The 11,476-nt window shown below is 56.5% G+C and overlaps 2 protein-coding genes across 3 annotated transcripts; one reads left to right on the top strand and one right to left on the bottom strand.

Moving 5' to 3' along the window:
* The first annotated feature begins 1,199 nt into the window (after positions 1–1,199).
* Positions 1,200–4,966, top strand: TICAM1 (TIR domain containing adaptor molecule 1). Of its 2 annotated transcripts, none has more exons than XM_071452231.1 (2): positions 1,200–1,392; positions 2,461–4,966. In XM_071452231.1, exon 2 carries the CDS (start codon positions 2,634–2,636, stop codon positions 4,713–4,715), a length of 2,082 nt encoding a protein of 693 aa, XP_071308332.1. In that variant the 5' UTR covers positions 1,200–1,392; positions 2,461–2,633; the 3' UTR covers positions 4,716–4,966. The 2 variants fall into 2 exon arrangements, with proteins under 2 accessions (XP_071308332.1, XP_071308331.1); XM_071452230.1 differs by having other exon boundaries at positions 2,107–4,966.
* Positions 4,967–7,171: 2,205 nt separating this feature from the next.
* Positions 7,172–11,214, bottom strand: FEM1A (fem-1 homolog A). Its single transcript, XM_071452233.1, has one exon. It carries the CDS (start codon positions 11,042–11,044, stop codon positions 9,035–9,037), a length of 2,010 nt encoding a protein of 669 aa, XP_071308334.1. The 5' UTR covers positions 11,045–11,214; the 3' UTR covers positions 7,172–9,034.
* Positions 11,215–11,476: the final 262 nt, after the last annotated feature.

The following is an 11,476-nucleotide window of genomic DNA, read 5'->3' as shown; positions in this document are numbered from 1 at the left end:
TAAATCCCAGCTCTTCTGGCCAAGGCTACTTGGCTAGAACAGCACTGGATCTTCTAATTGTGTGCCCACTTGTGCCATGAGTGCCTCTGCTGTCTGAATTTAGAGTCAGATGTAGTTGTAAGGAGGTCTGATAACCAAGGTGGGGAGATTCTGAATCTTGATTTACTGTTTTTAAATCCAACTGCTGTGCTGAAAGGGGAGATGGGACCTGCACTGCAGCTTTTTAACTCAGCCCAGCTGTAGCTGTGAGTGCCTAAGTCCTGCTGAGACAAGTTGTGGGAGAGAAGTGATTTCAATTTATTTTTAATGCTGGATTTGTTTTTAATTTGCCCAAGCTGCGGAACTCTTGAGAAGATGCTATGCTTGACTTTGATACCATCTCCCACCTTCTCCACATTTAAAAATACAGGTTCAGACACAACTTCCTTTGTGCCTGTTGTACTTCTGGGAAGGCTCAGCCCTGCAGCACATCTGGCACAGCTGGGGGCAAGGAGCTGCTTCTCAAGAAGAGATTTCTCTTCATGGATCAGCCAAACTCTTCTTCCTTCATGGAGAAGCACTCAGCAGTGTGTGGTTTTCTTTAATCATCTTTCTAATTTCTGTGAATGACTTCAGGGATTATCTGTGAGTAACTCCATGTGTGAAACACTTCACAGCCATTAACTGAGGCAGCTTTTCCCAAGAGTTACTCTGCCATGGGATTAGGATATCCTGTTATTAAAATAGGGGGCATTTTAATCCAGGTGCTGGTTCTTTCCCAGAAAATGCTACTTTGTAATAATTTCTAATGTAACTTATTCTGGTAACTGTTCCTGGCATTGTCCCTGTGCCAGGGCTGGTGAGCAGACACTGGAATAAAGCGTGACCTGTGTTCAAAAACCATGTGGGTTTGTGTGTACCTAAAGCTGCAGCCTTGTGTTCTCCCCTTACCTGAGCTGTGCTGAAGCTTTGCCTTTACCAGATCTTGTCCCTGGCCTGCTTGTCTGCCTTTAGCAGGTCCCATGCTTTCTTAAGCAGAAAAACACCTTAATCCTTTTGTCTCCCTGACTTCTGTCCTCCCGAGGCTCAGGTGCGTCTATCCATACCCCACTGTTCCTCCTCACCCCTGGATCCTGGCCTTTGCATTGCTCGTCCGTATTCCAGCACTGCCCGCAGGGGAAGCTCGGTCCCTGCCTGTCCCCAGCGCTCTGTGTCACCTCCGGCTGCCCATGCGGGGCCAGCGGAAGGTGCGGGTGGCTCACCCGGCCAGGGCCCTCGTGCCCGAGCAGTTCCCGAGCCCGGGCTGTGCCCGCCCGGTGCCTTCCCGGTGCCCGGTTCCTGCTCCGCCCCGCTCTGCCCCGCCCGCGCTCATCGGCCCGCGCTGCTTCCGCCTGTCCCGGGCCCCGGCCGCAGGTAGGCTGCTCCCCTGCTTCCCTCCATTCCCGGCTGCTCCCCTCCTTCCCTCCCGCCTGACCCCTTCCTTCCCTCCCTCCCCGGGGCACGGGGCTCGCCCCGAGCGCTGCCCCGGCTCCAACTTCCTGCAGCCCGGCCGTGCCACCCCCGAGCCCATCGGGGGACACAGGGCAGGGCCCCGGGAGGGAGGGAGGGCAATTGGGCAATTGCAGGCTTTTCATGAGACAGGAAAACAAAACCGAAATTGGGAAGTTTCTCTCTAGCTGAGAGTTATTTCGGGGCGTTTGCTGGGGCTGCCTTTATATAGGGAAATGTTCTGCAGCGGGCTCAGGCAGCGCCTGGAGCAGTGTCCCAGCGGGACCCACTCCTCCCCTCCAGACACTCCTGTTGTTTAATTAAAATCCCATCAGAGGCCTGGGGTGAGTGCAGGGGCTCAGGGATCACCTGTGGATGGGGATATAAAGTCTCCCAATGAAAGGACGTGGAGCTGCTGGGACAGAGTCCAGAGGAGGCCATGGAGCTGCTCCAAGGGCTGGAGCCAGGCTGGGAGAGCTGGGGGTGCTCAGCTGGAGAAGGCTCCAGGAGAGCTGCAGAGGGACTGGGGACAAGGCCTGGAGGGACAGGACACAGCGAATGGCTCCCACTGCCAGAGGGCAGGGTTAGGTGGGATATTGGGAAGGAATTCTTTCCTGTGAATCTTCCCTGGTAACACAGGTTATCGGCTGGAAAGGGTTTCCTCCACACCCGTTTCATTCCTCGACTGCCATCACAAGGAGCCTGCAAGACCCCTGGAACCAGCTGCCTGAAGGAGACATTTGGATTTACCTAAATCTAGCATTCTTTCATCAATTATCTTAAACCAGTTGTAATTAATGTGAAATGAATGCAAAGAATGTGCTCTCTTTGGTTAATCACAGAGTTGGAATAATGCACAGAGCACTGGCACAGCTGCAGGCACCGAACAGATGCAAAAACATTCGGGAGGTGTGAGAGAGAAGCTGTCAGCTCCAGAGCATCCCCCAGTGCCCACAGCACCCCTCTGAACGCTGTCCTCTGTTCTCCTCACAGACTGCCAGCACTGAGAGGCCCCAGCTCCCAGCAGCGTCCCTGGGCACCGGAGGTTCGTGCGGTACAAGGAGCGTGAGCGGGGCACCCCCAGCCCCACAGGCTGCCAACCCTCTGCCATAAGATGCTTTTGCCATCCCTGCTCCAGTCCGTGCTCTGGGCCAGCAGCTGCTGAGATGGCACAGAGCGCTGAGCTGCAGCCCAGCTTCGAGGACGTGTTCAACATCCTGTCCCAGGCCCCAGCAGAGAAACTGCTGAGCCTCAAACTCAAACTGAAGCACCTGATACCTGGGCCCTGCAGCAAGTTACTGCAAGCCATGGTCCTGCTCACTCTGGGGCAAGAAACGGATGCAAGAATTTGTCTGGATGCCTTGAGGGACAACCGGGCAGCCCAGTACATCCAGCAGATCAAACTGGGCCCTGCAGGAGTGCAGGAAGATGGGGAGGATTTGCAGCCTCCCCAGCTGGATGCAGGGGCTGTGGCAATGCTGGCACAGGTGTACACAGTGCTGGCACAGGAACAGCTGTGCAGTCCTGAGGCCAGGGACAAAGCCTGCCACGCCAGCAAGGACACTCAGCGGGGGACACTGGACAACATCCCTGCCAAGGAACGGGACAAGGAGCGCTCTGCAGCCAGCGGGGGCTCAGGGGACAGCTTTGGGACACTGAGATCCCATGAGGATGCAGGATTTCCCCACACAGCCAGCTCCCACTGCATGCTGAGGAGCTCACCAGTGGAGATCAGAGGCAGCTCAGACCTTTCAGGCCCACGGACCCTGTGCTCTGTGGGGAGCTCCTCCCTGTCCAGCTGTTTGGAGATCAGTGCATCACCAACAGTTGCTTTTCACACCCAGCCCTCTGTCTCCGAGTGCATCCCCTGGCCCAGCCGTGCTGCACACCCCAACGGGGACACAGAGAGCCACGACCCACAGGAATCCAGCTGGGCCAGCACACCCAGCTCTGCCCCCGGGCAGGGCACAGCTGCTCAAGAGCCCCAGCCAGAGAAGGTTCTGCAGGTCAGTCCCTGTCACCCCACCCATCTCCCCGTTCCTGAGACACCGCTGCCCTCGGAGCCTGCCCAAAGCAGTGACGTGTCCAGCACAGTGACAGAGCCTCAGACACCAAGGGAAAAGCAGGATGAAAAGCAGGATGAAAAGCAGGATGAAAAGCAATTACCTGCTGATGTCCCTGACTCAAGGGCTGCAGTGGATACTGCCCCTGCCCTCACATCCATACAGGACTCCTACATTCCAGGAGGCATTTCCTGTAACTCTGATTCTACTTCAACCTGTTCCCTTCCTCCTCCTACTTATTCCTCCTCCTCAACTCTTCCTCCTCTTCAGGAATCTTCCTTCAAACTACCATATCCCCCTCCCCTGCGTTCATCCCCCTCTCCAGCCAGGCCTCCTGCTCCCCCAGCCATGGATCCAGCAGGGCCAGATGGTGCCGAGTTCTTCACGTTTGTTGTCCTGCACGCCAGTGAAGATGAGCTTGTGGCCCACCAGATCAAGCACCTGCTGGAGAGCATGGGGGTGTCCCCCGGTGCCACACTCAGTGAGGATTTCTTCATCGCCGGGCGCAGCCACATGACTTGCTTCCTGGAGGCCATGGAAAACTCTGCCTTCATCATCCTCCTGCTGACCAAGAACTTTCCCTGCAACCTGTGCCTGTACCAGACAGACACTGCTCTGATGCAGTCCATCCTGGACCCCTCCAAGCAAGACTCAGTCATCCCATTTCTACCCAAGGCAAACGCCCTGGAGTGCAGCCAGATCCCCAGGATGCTCAATGTGCTCATCACCCTGAAAGAGAGCTCTCCTCTCTTCCCCAAGCATGTGCAGAACACCTTTAACCCCAAGAAGATCAGCGAGAAGAAAGCCATGTGGGAGCAGCTGCAGAGAAGGAAGCTCCAGGAACGCTGGCAACAGCACCAAGCCCAGCAGAACCTGGCTGCCCTGAGCCTGGGCTCCCCTCCCTGGGTGCCTCCAGCAGCACGGCCGGGGCCACCAGGGCCATCAGCCCAAGCCTGGTGTCCCCCTGCCCCCATGGACCCCCCTCCTGCTCAGAGGGGTCCTCTCCCTTCCCAAGCACAGCTGCCCCCAGGCCACTACAACTTCACAGCGGGCCAGGCAGGGATGCCACCCCTCATCATCCACAACGCCCGCATGGTTCAGATCGGGGACCACAACGTGATGCAGGTGGAAACTGCCCCACCTGGGCCAGGGCACAGCCAGGAGCAACCCAGGAACAACCTCTGACCCGGGGCAGCCAAGTCAGAGGCACAATTCATTTCAAATCCTGGATTACAGTGATTCTCCAGGGACTGGGACTATTACTCTATGCATCAAGATTGCCATTTTCCTGAAGCACAAAAGAAAATTCTTCAATTATTGTCAGAAAAAAAGATGTAGTGATCTCTTGAAAATGTTTTTCCAAGTAACTGAGAAAATTATTTTCCTGATTGTCTGGAACTACTTGAAGATTTTATAAATAAATTTTAATTAATTTATTTGTGTTCTTCTGGTTCTTTCCTGAAGAATTAGAAAAGGGGTAGTCAGGGACATATGGAAAACTATTCTGCATGTTGGCTGGAGGGGCTGGGAGATGGCACTGACCAAATGATTTGAGGGCCAATCTGCAAGGCATGCTTTGGGAAGCTGCCTTTAAGGAAAAAGCAGAATGAAAAACGAAAACCAGTGAGCAGAATAGTGCAGAAGGGTGGAGAAATCCAGGAATGGAGAGCAGGAGGGGTAAGTCTGCAGGATCTGAGCCAGGGATGTACCAGGGTGGTACCTACTGAGCTTTAACACCAGGAGGGCACCTGGAGCAAAGCCCTTGCTGCTCCTCCCATGCTCCAGGCACAGCCATTTTCCTGATCGTCAGCAGAGGTCACCCCAAAGCCACCGAGAGACTGGAACTGGGGCTGTTCCCTCCCGGAGCAGAGCCCGGAGCCGGCTCAGCCTGTGCCAGGAGCAGGGCAGAGCTCCAGGCTCCTCAGGAGCCACTCCCAGCACACGTGGAGGCCCCTGGGATGAGAACAGGGAAGGGACCCCATTGCAGGAATCCCTGCAGGTCTGTGTGTGCCCCTTGGCTGTCCCAGCAGGGCCCAGGAGGATCCAAGCCCATCCCTGCCCTGTCAGGCCTCATTCCAGACTGCAGCCTTGGTCCAAGAGCCCTCTGAGCCCCAAGCCACCCCCTGAGTGAGACAGATGTTATTAAATCCTTGGAGGAGGCTCTGAGATGCCCCCAATTCCTGGCTTCCAGCTCTCAAAGATTGGATTTTAACTCTGCAGGACCCAGTGTCGATGGATGAACTCATCCACTCCTTCCAGAGCCTGCTGGCATCCTCCAAGTGCTCCAATTCCTTTGATTTTCCCGGTTTCTCTCCTCCACAGCACCATTAGGAGTTGCTGTGTTAGTGCAGCTCCTGTCCCCTGCCGTTGGTGCAGGACAGTCCCTCCCCTTGGGAGCACTCCCACATCCCTCCCTTTCCAGCTCCTCTCCTACTATAAATAATCATGCAAAATTAGTCAGCTGGAAGCTGCTCCAGCTTGTAAACAAGCTCAGCACAGCCACATCCAGCGTGCTTGGATCACACACAGGGGAGGCAGAGCTGTGTCTGGGGTACAGGAGGCTCTGCAGCCACCACAGTGGAGAGAAAGCTCCTCTCTGTCCAAGAATTAACAAAATAATCACTGAAACATTGCCCTGCTCCTCACAACTCTGTGTTTTGCCCACATGGAGCTGGCCCTACACTCAATCAGGCCTGTTCAGTGTAATTACCCCTAAATCATGCAATGATTTCTTCCACCCTGTAATTACTATCAACATTTAATTGCTGGGGCTCTCTATGTAATTACAGATTATTTATGTGTTTAAAAAAAGTGAAGCCTTTTCCATCACACAGAATATTCTCCTCCTTGGGGCTCTTGCACCTGACTGGGTCCCCCAGCTCCCTGACCACGAGAGTTCCAGAGTTGCTCCTGCCTGGATTAACCCCCTTCCCTCCCACCTCTCTGGGTGCAGATGGAATTGCCCTGAGGCCACCTGGCTCCTGGCACCTGCCTGGCAGCTGCTCTGCCACACCTGGAGATCACCTGCAGCACAGGAGGAATGGGAGAAGCACAGCCCCAGGCTCTACAGACACTGCTTAAATGGCATTTTTAGCACGAAGGCACCATCCTTCAGCAAGAACTAAGGATGGAGCAATAGACAACAGGACAAACATTCAAATATTTTATCCACCCACCCTCCCTGAGGAAGACCAAGCAGTTTTGGGATCCAGGTCCCTGTGTGGAACTAACTCCAGTACCATTCATTCTGGTTTTACAATCCCTGATGGATTTGGGGTTGGAAACCAAACTGATGCCAGTGTCCCTCCTTCTGCTTGCTGTGTCCACTGTCCCACACGTGTAAGGCAGGTAATTCCTGAATCAACACAGATTCTCTCACGTTGTTTGATTTGCAAAGGCAAAACACAGAGGCAGAGCTGTCATTTCAGTGTCAGGGTTACTCTTTTCCAGGGGAAGTTTGCCAATGCAGCACAGATTGGTTTTTCACAGGAGTAACCATGAAATGAACCAATCACACCTGTTTAATTGCAAACACCCCAGAATTCCATACCCACAGTGTCCCATCCCTGGGAAACAAACTGAAAATAGAGGAAAACACCTGAATGTAGAGGCTTATCAGGAAGAAGTCCAAGGCACTTGCATTCTAGCAGCCATTTTTTGTTTTATTATTTAAAGTTAAGAGCGCTCATCAGCTCACAAAGGAACAAATCCCATTCCTGCAGTTTAGTTCAGGTTTCAGCCAAAAGGAAAAAAAAAAAAATAGAAGGCAGCTAAACTAACTCTGCACTTTACAGCTCAATTCAAGTTAAACCTCCTCGCTTTATAAATAAATGTTATAGTTAACACTGCAAAATGTACTGGCAGATCTACAATATCTCGAAGGGGCAGAGAGCGTGGTTATTGAGGCTGATAAATACAAGTAGAGAAGCTTCAGTAGCACAGAGAGCGAGGGTGGGGCCAGGGGTCTGCTCTGCCAGGTGGACCTTTCCCAGAGCTCCAGGCAGCTGCTCCCCCCTCAGCTGTGCTTCCCAGCCTGCTCAGGGCCAGGGAAGGAGCCACAGGCTGCCCATCACCGCCTGCACGAGGACAAACTGCTGGAAACTCTTTGTTTTCCACCATGGAGGGGGTCTGCTCATAGAGGCAAAAACCTGCCCTGAGACTACAGAGTTAAAAAGAAGGTGTGTGCAGATCCTCATCAAAGGAAGGAGCTTGCCCAAACAGCAGCCAGGTGAGATTTCAAATTCCACCTTGGAAGTAGCACCATCCTCAGTGAAGTTACAAAAAAAAAAAAAAAAGAAAAAAAAAAAGAAAAAAAGACTCAAAAGCCCAAACCAGCTGCTAAGAACCCACTGCATGAGGTTTCAGAATGGGGCAATAACAGAGCCCAAGCACATGATACTAAAACCTCAGAAGGACAAGGAGGCACCTTAAACTTTCATTTCTTGCTTCTTCCTTCAGCCCACCCTGGTGCAAACCCACCACAGACACTCACTTGCTTTCATAACCCCCTCCAAGCACCTCCACACTGCAGGTACCTCCTGGCCTAAAGGGCTTGCAAGAGCTCAGCTTTGAAAATAGCTCAAAATGTGCTGTTTTGGCTCCCAAACCATCCACATTCACCCTTCCAACTCAATCCCTGCTGCCCTCTGGAGCCAAAGCACACACATGCTGGGAATGGAGCAAATGGGTGTGCCATGGACAAGCCAAGGGCCTGAACACCACATCAGGATTTTGTTCTTAAGTTTTTTTCCTCCCCATTCATAAACTACAACATCTATGGATGAAACTGTATAACCAGAACTGACCTTCCTCTATCTTACAGGATTGGAGAAGTCTTGCAGCATAGATAGGGCCTGGCTCTACGAGAGAAAAAACATCCCAGCTTTATGCACAATCATGGAAATCTCAGGCCTTTAACACCATTTGCTACTTGGCCAACCAAGAGAGAGACAAACCCCATCCTCAGCACACCCAGCCCTGTGCCATCCCTGGGCAGAGCATGAGCTCCTCAGCTGTTGGGCATGGGCTGTCCCAAACCTGACAGGAGGGAGGGGAAGGGATTAACTGGAGGGTATTTCATTCCTCACTCACTTTCTATCTGTTGGGTGTGTGGGGTGGGAAGGGCCAGAGCACATGAGGGATGTGTAGCTGCTCCAAAGCTGAACACTGAGTTAATCCAGCACTAACGGGAGAGGCAGCAGGTCCCAGGGAATCTCCATTTCCTTCCTCCTCAGGACACGATGGTGGCATGGGGAAGGGCAGGGGCTGTGGCCTCTGTGGACAGAGTGCACTGGAGAGAGCTGGTACCTGAAGGTGACAACGAGGGACAGCCATGAGCTCTGGGGCCTCCTCCTCCCCTGCCCCGACACGCCAGCTGGGTGGTGACAGATGGGGACAAAGCTCAGCACAGCGACAGCCCTGGGCACTTTGGCACAGCCAGCCCGAGCCCTCCAGCTGCACAACCTCAGCAGGGCGGGACAGGCTGGGGACCATCGTGTCACGCCCTAGTGCAGCTCAATGAAGGCTTCCAGCTCCTCAGGGATGAATCCCTTGTAGGGAATCTTGTGCTTGTCCAGGGCACGAGCAGCAAGGCACTGGAGGGTGATGTAGTTGAAGGGCTGCATGGTGCTCTTGGTGAGCAGCTTCTCGTCCAGCAGCTCGTAGGCCGTCTGCTTGAAGGCGTTGGTAGCGTCCATGTGCGCCCCGGCCTCCATCAGGGCGCTCATGATCAGCGGGCAGTTGTTGCGGGCGGCCACGTGCAGGGGGGTGTTGTTGTCATAGTCCCGGCTGTCCGGGTCCGCCCCGCACTCCAGCAGCAAGTTCACCACGTGCAGGGATGGGAATTTGCCCACGGGGTACCGCCCCACCGTCGTGGTGTCCTTGTCCACGGCCATGTGCAGGAGGGTGAAGCCGTTCTTGGCGCGGGGGCTGCACTTGAGCAGGCGGTAGATGGTCTGGCGCTTCTGGTGCTCCTGCTCCGGGGTGCACTCCACCTTCTCCAGCAGGAAAACCAGGTGCAGGATGATGGCCAAGGTCTTGGTGAACTGCGCCGAGTCGGCCACGGGGTCCTTGCCGTGCACCAGGGCCCTCTCCACCTCCCGGACCCCCTTGCTCAGCACCCCGATGAGGTCGGAGAAGCCCAGGTGGGTGGCTAAAGTGCCTTTGGAACGGTCCTGGAGCACGTAGGAGTAAAGCTCAGCAAAGGAAAGGAAACTGCTGGCAGTCATGGGGCTGAGGGGCTCCAGGTTGCCTTGCTGCATGTCCAGGGCGTACTTCCACAGGTTAATGCAGCGCTCGAAGTTGCCCGAGTCGGCGTAGACGGCGCCACGGTATCGGATGTAGTAGGAGGTGTCGGGGTGGGAAGGGCCCAGGATGCGCTCCCGGATCAGCAGCGCCTGCATGCGCATCTCGTCGGGGTCGGTGATCAGGGCTTCCAGCTCCTCCAGAGAGCTCACCTCCCGCGAGTAGTCGTAGGCCAGCACCAGCTGCCGGGGCTCGGGCTTAGGCAGGTACTTCCCGCCCTCGCAGCGCAGCTCCATCGCCCTGCGCCAGTATTTGTGGGCTCCCAACAGGTCTCGTTTCTTGTCCACAAACGTGGCACCCAGCAGCTCCAGCGCTTCCACGGCAGCCTCTCGAGTGCAGAACACGTTCGGGACCTCGTCCTGACTGGAAGCCGAAGCACCGCAGCCCTCACAGCCCTCTTCACTGCAGCCCCTCTGATGGCTCCCACCTGAGGCACCGCAGCTCCCACTCTGGCCCCCCGCAGCCTCGTCCTGCTGCAGCCCCCCCTGGATCAGGTACTCCACGATGTTGGTGTGGCCGGTGACGCTGGCGGCGAGCAGAGGAGTCATGCCATAGCCGTCCTTCTCCATGCGGGCCTTGGAGCGGAGCAGCAGCTGCAGGATCTCCAGGCTGCCCGACTCGGCGCAGTCGTGCAAGGCCGTGTTTCCCTTCACGCTGCGCCGGTTCACATCGGCCCCTTTCTCCAGCAAGTACCGGGCGATCTCGCGGTGCCCTTTGTAGCAGGAAATCATCAAGCACGTGTGGCCGTGCCGGTTGGCCACCTCCAGGTCGGCCCCGCGTTCGCCCACCAGGTACCGCACGATCTCCAGGTGCCCATCGAAGCAGGCGGCCCGCAGGGGGGTGGAGTTGGTCAGCGTGGTCTGGTTCACCGAGGCGCCGTGGTCCAGCAGGCTCCGCACCACGCCCAGGTGCCCCGCAGCCGAGGCCGCCCACAGCGGCGGGGCCCCCTCGATGGTCTCACCGTCGAAGCTGACGGAGCCGCCCTCCTCCACGCGAGCCCCGCAGTGATCCAGCAGGTACTCCACCACCTCCAGGTGCCCGTGCCGGGCCGCGATCAGCAGCGGGGTGCTGCCGGCCCCGGGGCCGCCTCCGCCGCCGGGCCCCGCCGTCAGTGCCTCCAGCTCCTCCCGGCTGCGGCTGCCCAGCAGCTTCTGCAGCAGCTTCAGCTTCCCGTCGCGGGCCGCATTGTACACGGCCGTGCGCAGGTCCATGGCGCCAGCGGCCGCCTCCAGGCCATTGACCGCCGGCGGCGGCGCGGCCCCAGCGCGGCGCGGGGCGGGCGGGGGGCGGCGGGACCCCCCTGCCCTCAGTGCGGCGGGACCTTCACCGCCCGGGCCCGGCCGCCATCTCAGGCTGCGCCGCGGAACAAAATGGCGCCGCGCGGGGCGGAGCGGGAGGCGCGGTGGATGATGAGAATTGTAGTCCCGGGAGCGGCGCTGTTCGCCCGACGCAGCACCGTGCGCACTCTGTTTCCCAGAAGGCAGAGCGGGTGGGGGGAGAGGTGGGAAAGATGTGCGCCCTCTCCTTGCGGGGCATGCTGGGCAGTGTAGTCTCCTTGGCCCTCTGCGGGTAGCGCCGCTAACGGGATTGTACCAGCGCCAGGACTACACTTCCCAGTGAGCCCCGTGCGGCCCAGGTGCTGT

The sequence above is a fragment of the Agelaius tricolor genome, unplaced genomic scaffold (genome assembly GCF_023055355.1).
Source record: "Agelaius tricolor isolate 1412-34295 unplaced genomic scaffold, bAgeTri1.0.p SCAF_33, whole genome shotgun sequence".
In the NCBI taxonomy this organism is placed as follows: Eukaryota; Metazoa; Chordata; class Aves; order Passeriformes; family Icteridae; genus Agelaius; species Agelaius tricolor.
The sequence above is the reverse complement of the archived record's forward strand: the minus strand, read 5'-3'. Positions and strand labels throughout refer to the sequence as shown.